At 35.7% G+C, this 7240-nt stretch overlaps 1 protein-coding gene and 1 pseudogene across 1 annotated transcript; one reads left to right on the top strand and one right to left on the bottom strand.

Annotated features, from left to right (window-relative positions):
- The first annotated feature begins 344 nt into the window (after nt 1–344).
- LOC120164382 lies at nt 345–3089 on the top strand (annotated as a pseudogene).
- A 227-nt stretch (nt 3090–3316) lies between these two features.
- LOC120164384 (serine/threonine-protein kinase SAPK3-like) lies at nt 3317–6446 on the bottom strand. The gene is made up of 9 exons (XM_039174120.1): nt 6103–6446; nt 4988–5062; nt 4791–4892; nt 4632–4685; nt 4465–4557; nt 4274–4366; nt 4080–4184; nt 3899–3997; nt 3317–3803 (listed from the first exon to the last, which is right to left on the bottom strand). The coding sequence occupies exons 1-9, from the start codon at nt 6223–6225 to the stop codon at nt 3522–3524; spliced, it is 1026 nt and encodes a 341-aa protein (XP_039030051.1). The 5' UTR covers nt 6226–6446; the 3' UTR covers nt 3317–3521.
- Between the last annotated feature and the right edge of the window lie 794 nt (nt 6447–7240).

The following is a 7240-nucleotide window of genomic DNA, read 5'->3' as shown; positions in this document are numbered from 1 at the left end:
GTGTTTTTCTGAAGCCATAATTTATTTAACTTGATGTGTTTTTAAGCATTGTTCGTCAAGTTTCAACTTTACTCTCAAATCTATTTATATAAAAATGACACATTTTGATATTTTTACTAAATGATTAAATTTATTAAATTATTTATAACTATAATAAAAAATCATTTATAAATATTAAAAGCTAAATTTATTAAATTATTTTTAATTAAAATTTATTTAATTGAACGTGTTATTATATAAAATCGAAAATATATTGAACCGAGAGAAAAGGTAATTTACCTCGAATCCATTATAAGAATCTTCATCCTAACACCATTCCCTTATCTCTAATTCTGCTCCGGCAATCAACATTGAGAAGCATGGCCGTCGCATTCTCTGGCTCCGCTAATCTCACCAACCCAAAATCCTCTCTTCTCGGTACTACCACCCGCCTCCCTCTTTCTCCTCCATTCCTTTCTTTCCACGTCAACAGAAGACCCAATGCCGCCATTGTCGCTTCCGTTTCCGCCTCCTCTTCTCCTTCCACCGGTCAAACCCAGTGGTCTCTCAATTCCTGGATGTCAAAAACGGCCCACCAACTTCCTGAATATCCTGACGCGGTTGAGCGCGACTCGGTACTCAAAACAATCGGGTCCTTCCCGCCAATTGTGTTCGCCGGGGAGGCAAGAAAGCTCGAGGAAAAGCTATCCAATGCAGCCGTTGGGAAAGCGTTTCTGTTACAGGGCGGTGACTGTGCTGAGAGTTTCAAAGAATTCAATGGGACCAACATTAGAGACACTTTCAGAGTCCTTTTGCAGATGGGCATTGTCCTCACTTTTGGTGCCCAAATGCCCGTCATCACTGGCTGTTTATTCAAACAAAATCCTATTTTTGTCCATCTAATCTTGACCCATTTTAAGACGAGTATAAAAAAAACTTTAATTTGTTTTTGCAGGTAGGTAGGATGGCGGGGCAATTTGCAAAGCCAATGTCAGACCCATTTGAGATTAAAGACGGTGTTAAGTTGCCGAGTTATCGAGGAGATAATGTAAATGGTGATGCTTTTGATGAAAAATCTTGAGTGCCTGACCCTCAAAGATTGATTAGAGCTTATCTTCAATCTGTTGGTACGTTGAATCTCCTTAGAGCATTTGCTACCGGTGGTTATGCTGCTATGCAAAGAGTTTCACAGTGGAATCTCGATTTTGTTAAGCATAGTGAACAAGGAGACAGGTAAAATTCTTGAACTTTCTGGGTTTTAGTGTTATATTTAAGTTTTTATGTTTTTCACTTGCCGTTTTCTTCAGGAATCTGACTTTTGATTTGTTATTAGGTACATGGAGCTTGCTCAGAGAGTTGATGAAGCTTTGGGATTCATGGCTGCAGCGGGGATAGCCATTGACGACCCTCAAATGAACACAGTTGATTTTTGGACATCCCATGAATGCCTCCATTTACCATATGAGAAAGCCTTGACCAGAGAGGATTCTACTACTAGCCTCTATTATGACTGTTCTGCTCACTTGCTTTGGGTAGGTGAGAGGATCGGCAGTTGGATGGAGCACATGTTGAGTTTCTTCGAGGCATATTGAATCCTCTTGGCATAAAGGTACATGTTTGGAGCCTGAAAGGCATTTCCAATTGTTTATAATCTTTGCTTAGATACTTTTGCTTCCTTTATATTAAAATGGAATTTGTTGTCATGTAACAATGAAATTTGGTTCTATTAGTGAACCATATGTTAATTGAAGGTAATAAGCATGTGGTACTCAGCATGATCAGTAAGTATGCCATCTATGCATGAAATACTTGATCTTATTCATGCATAACAATTTTATGGATCTTGCTGTTTTTGAGACTCATTGTGGCATTAACCCTTTTTCTGGATCTTCTTGGTGAAATATTATTTCCTTTCTGTGTACTATTAAGAATTAGTTCATGAATTTGAACTCTTGGGGGCTTTCATGAATTTGGCGCTTCGCTTTGTATTGATTGAATATGCCGATTGGTCCTGTTTGATTATGGAACTGTGCAACTCTAGTTTCACATAGTTTCTAACTTTCTAATTTATGGTGTCAAGATGTCAAACCTTGAAAAATTCTGTGAACAAGTTGAGGATTTCATTATTCTAATTTTTGAAGTCGTTTAGTTGATTTGACTAGGTGAAGCCCAAGTGCACATCATTTTTTATTTTCGGAACGCCTAACCTTGGCTTTTTTTTTTTCATTTTCCATTTTTTCTAATCAGTGAGTGGAGGGAGAAAGAGATTGACATAGTTTTACTTATGTTGGAATAATACTTTTTGGTTGCTGATATGTCCATGCATGATGTAGGTGAGTGATAAGATGGACCCAAAGGAACTTGTCAAATTGTGTGAGATTCTTAACCCTCAGAACAAACCCGGAAGACTGACAATAATCACCCGAATGTGAGCTGATAACATGCGGATAAAGCTCCCACATCTTATTAGGGCTGTCCGCCAGGCTGGGCTTATTGTTACCTGGTCGGTGATCCCATGCATGGAAACACAATTAAAGCTCCGTGTGGTCTCAAAACTCGTCCGTTTGATGCAATCAGGGTAAGAACTCTTAAACTTGCATCTTTTGCAAACATTTTTTGGAACATGACGAAGCTGAATGAGACATGTTTTTGTCCTTTTTTTACGTTGCCCTCAGGCTGAGTTGAGGGCATTCTTTGATGTTCACGAACAAGAAGGGAGCTATCCAGGTGGTGTTCATCTGGAAATGACGGGACAGAATGTTACAGAATGCATTGGAGGGTCAAATACTGTGACTTTCGACGACTTGAACTCTCGGTATCACACACATTTTGACCCCAGGTTAAATGCGTCCCAGTCATTAGAACTAGCCTTTGCCATATCAGAGAGATTGAGGAAGAGAAGGCTCTAGTGTTCTAATGAATTTCTCAATGCTAGCAAAGTTAATTAGTTGATCTATAGCATAAGCTAGTCAATTGCTCAAACCTTGATTTTCTTGAGAATATTAATTTGGTTATTTTGTTAATCAGTGTCTTATGCCTGCAAAGGAAGCTTGTAAGTACTATTATGAATGACTCGCCTTCTCGAATGGAGCTCTGAACTATTATCCTCTTTTGATACTTATCACGTAGCCTGTGATTGTGGGGTTTTATATTTTATAGCAGATGGAAAAGGCTGTTAGTCGACTTACGACGATGTTGTTCGACTAGAAGAAAGGAAAAAGAGAGAGAGAACTGGTAATGCCCTGTGTTAGAAGGTTGCATATTGGATAAGCAACTGGATTGATTACAAAATCCGACTGTAATATTGTTAGCATCCAAAGTAATGCAAAACAATACAAGATCTGAAAGATGTTTCACAAAGTATGCAATCTACAATAGGGGACATCCATTAACCATATTGCACACACACGAAGGCAATGCGACACCCATCCAGTGCAAGTATGCCGTACATCATTTTCCAGTATTATAAAAACGCATACCTAAACTGTAATCCCAAAGAAACTACAGACCAAATCTTCTTCAACAACTTAAACATCATGTTCTCACACAGTGGCATCAAAGTCACCACTGACATCGATTTCAGATTCTAAATCCCCTTCAGCATCATCAGGATCGGAGGTACCAGCAACAGCTTGTTCGCCAACTTTGGGCCCTTCTGCTGTTGTTATCTTTGCCTCTTGTATGATACGCATTATTTCTTCTACGCTTTGAGACGGTTGGTCACGATCTGATTCCGCAAAGTTTTTTGTTTCGATTTCAACCAGTTCTTTTGGTAAATTTTTCAGAAACCAAGGATGCTGCTTAATCTCCGGGATGCTAATCCTCTTTATGTAATCGAAGTGTGTATATCATTTAAATTAGATGCAACAAAGGTTTTTGTTGAACCACGAAGTTTACAAATAAGAAAAAGAAATGATACCTTGGCAGGATTGGCAACGAAGACACGGGAAAGAAGATGTTGGCAATCCGCAGACACCCGTACATAATCGGGTATGGTGTATTGAACACTCATTATTCTCTGTTACAACAAAAATAATTCAACTTCACATCAAGAAAAATGGAAATGATAACTCATGTCAGGGCCAGATTTGAGAACTTACGCCAATGGTCTTACGGAAATTCCGAGGATCATCAGGATCTTCAAAAGGGTATGATCCAACCAACATTACGTATAATGTCACACCACAGGACCAAACATCTGCAATCTATAACAGCTAGCAAATGATCCAATTAACCAAATAATAAGGAAGAGATTATCCGTGTTACATTTGATCAGAAAACAGAAAATATATACCTTTCCGTCGTATTCCTTTCGTGATAGGACTTCAGGGGCAATATACGCGGGTGTTCCAACAGTTGATTTTGGTTGTGAATGCAGCACTGCAGACTGTTCAGTAAAGAAAATAGAGAACTGAATATTGAAAAATAGAGCAAGAATAGTAGAGTCCATCAAAGATAGGGTTTATTTCGAATTTGGGAATGAACCTTGGAGTATCCGAAGTCACATATTTTAAGTCGTGGTGTCGGACTTCCATCCAGGAGTGTGTTTTCTAGTTTCAGATCCCTGTGACAAATTTGCTGCGAGAGAACTATAGAATGAGACATGAAAGTCACCATAATCCGAAAAGGTTACTTTTGTTTTCATAACTTACCATTGAATGACAGTAGCTGACTCCAGATATTAACTGCTGGAAGAAAAACCTTGCCTTTCGACAAACAAAATATCGTAAGTAAACATGAATTCAAAATAATTCCAAGACAGGTGAGGAAGAAAGATTAGCCCATTTAATTGAATGTGTATAGAAACTCACTTCGTCTTCGCTAAATCGACCAGCGCTGCATATTCTCTCGAAGAGTTCACCTCCGGAAGCATACTCCATAACGATAGCTAAATGTGTTGGAGTCACCAAAACCTGCAGAAAATGTGTAGTATAAAGCTAAGCATAAAATGTTCGAACCCAAAATTCCATCAGTATAGCTATAACATTTAATAAAATAAATTTCTCACCTCTTTAAACCTGATTATGTTTGGATGTCTTAAAGATCGGTGGTTAATGATTTCCCTCTGAACATTTTCATCAATCTGAAATCGGAAAACAGAAACGGTACATTTATATGTACTGTGAAAATGAGATTCAAATACATTCAAAAGGCAACACTGTTTCACACATAGAAAACCGAAAAGACAAGCACCACGACCATTGAGGAAAACTGCGAAAGAAAGAAAGGCAGCATCAGATGGGAAGAGTAAAACATCATAAATCATGTCAAGAAGAATATGAAATATCATGGACTTGGACCCAAGGACATTCACCATATATTGCTCTCATTTTGCTTGAAGTACCGATCTCCGAGGCATATTGGACATGAACGTGATGATATGCCCTCTAAGTACATGGGAAACCTTGAAAAAAAGCGGAAAATACCCTTATCCCAGCTAATTCAAGTAACATAGTTCACCTTATGAACTTGAGGAACTTGAAATTCCTTTCAACGATAATTCATCTCAGTTCTTTTCATCTACAACTAAATGTAGAGATTCTAAAACACAAACCATCTTACACCCCTTCAAGTTTACATATTCCCCATCAGAAAAACTGTTCCCACAGGAATGACACTGACAAATGCAAAACTGAAAATAAAGCTTGTTAAAAAGTTGCACCTTTAGACATGCAATGTCATCGCCTTTTCGGTAAAACATTATTAGTAGATTTATAAGCAAAAAAAAGTAAATTTATGTAGCTTGACAATTTTCAACAATCCATCTTTCTTCACAAGAATAACTTCACTTTCACCATGTGATTATGGCACATTATTAGAATATTATAAGTGCAAAGTTTCGTAGCTCAAGCAGAGAGATCAACAAGCCTGATTTAACCAATCTTCAGACATGGAAAATCAAAACAACTTTCTCTGAAAGACCAGAAGTTGACCAATTAGCAAACCACATCTATAAACTGTAAATCTCTCATTGTAATATATGCAAGCAAGTGGTCAGCCATGTTCAAAATCAAAGATAAACAATCTTCCATGTCAAAAACCGATCATCAGACATAAAATTTACCTAGATTATATGCTCCTATAATTGCTGTCAATTCAGATAAAAATTAAGAATAAGATTACCTTCTTTCCTCTTTCAATATATTTGACCGCGACAAGCTCCTTTGTTTTCTTATCTTTCACAAGCCTTGCGACTCCAAAATTCCCCGATCCAAGCTCCTTCAATGGCTCGTATCTCTCCTCCATCGCCACCGAAAGAAAATGTGAAAACTTCAACTGAAAACAAGACGCCAGAGATGAAAAGCTATTAAAGAGAAATGGTTATTTTTAGGAGTTACAGGGAAAAAAAATAAGACCAAGACCAAGAAAATACGATATATATATATATATATATATATATTTAAACAAGAGAGAAAATTAGGAAGAAATAGTCCTTGAAAGCAAGAAGACTGCCTAACCAGCCAACTCTTCTGTTACAAGTTTACAAGTCGAGCCATTTTATACACTTCTTATATTTATCAAACAAACAAAAAATATTACAGAACCAACAAGACGAAAACAAAAACTATTAACGTTTCATATACTCTAAAAGCAAACAAGTTAAAAAAAATAAAGTAAGCAAATGGTTTCCCCCTATGATGTTATTTTTGTTGAATTCTAACTATTAAAAGTTATAAAATAATTTTTTGATTATAGAATATTATTTTATTGAGTTAATAATTATTAAAAATTATAAAATAATTATTTGATTATTTTAATATTTTCAATTTGTTTATTTTTGCTAAAAAATTAGTGGTCATTTGAGCTGAATCTCAACCTATTAATTAGGATACGATAAAATTTTATCTCAAAATCATTTGAATTGTATTTTGTCGATTTATTTTCCGCTTACATTATGTCATCAAACTAATGCTTGAAATATAATGTCATATAGTCAGTGCTTGAAAGCAACGTCATTGTCAATAAATATTATTAAAATATGATTTATTATATGACAGTCAGTATGTTAACGTTTAAATTAGATTAGATGATCGTCAATTTTTTTACAAAAATAACGAGTTTAAAATATATAAATAATTAAATAATCATTTTATAACTTTAATAATAATAATTCAATAAAACAATGTTCTATAAATAAAAATTATTTTATAATTTTTAATTGACGTAGATTTAACAAAACAATAATATTAAAGAATCATTTCTATATTTACCCTTTAGAAAGTGGGGTTTTTTTTTTCTTAAATAAGGATTTTGAAAAACA

The sequence above is a fragment of the Hibiscus syriacus genome, unplaced genomic scaffold (genome assembly GCF_006381635.1).
Source record: "Hibiscus syriacus cultivar Baekdansim isolate YM2019G1 unplaced genomic scaffold, ASM638163v2 tig00111513_pilon, whole genome shotgun sequence".
Classification (NCBI taxonomy): Eukaryota; Viridiplantae; Streptophyta; class Magnoliopsida; order Malvales; family Malvaceae; genus Hibiscus; species Hibiscus syriacus.
Note: the sequence above shows the minus strand (reverse complement) of the source record. Positions and strands in the feature narration are given on the sequence as shown.

Bases quoted from the DNA above. Each gene is read 5' to 3' on its own strand.
- LOC120164384 (XM_039174120.1), bottom strand. From the start codon at position 6,225: ATGGAGGAGAGATACGAGCCATTGAAGGAGCTTGGATCGGGGAATTTT. The intron at 4,893-4,987 runs GTGAGAAATTTA...CATTTTCTGCAG, and splicing joins ACATAATCAGGTTTAAAGAG to GTTTTGGTGACTCCAACACA. The intron at 3,998-4,079 runs GTAAGTTCTCAA...TTGTTGTAACAG, and splicing joins ATTTCCGTAAGACCATTGGC to AGAATAATGAGTGTTCAATA.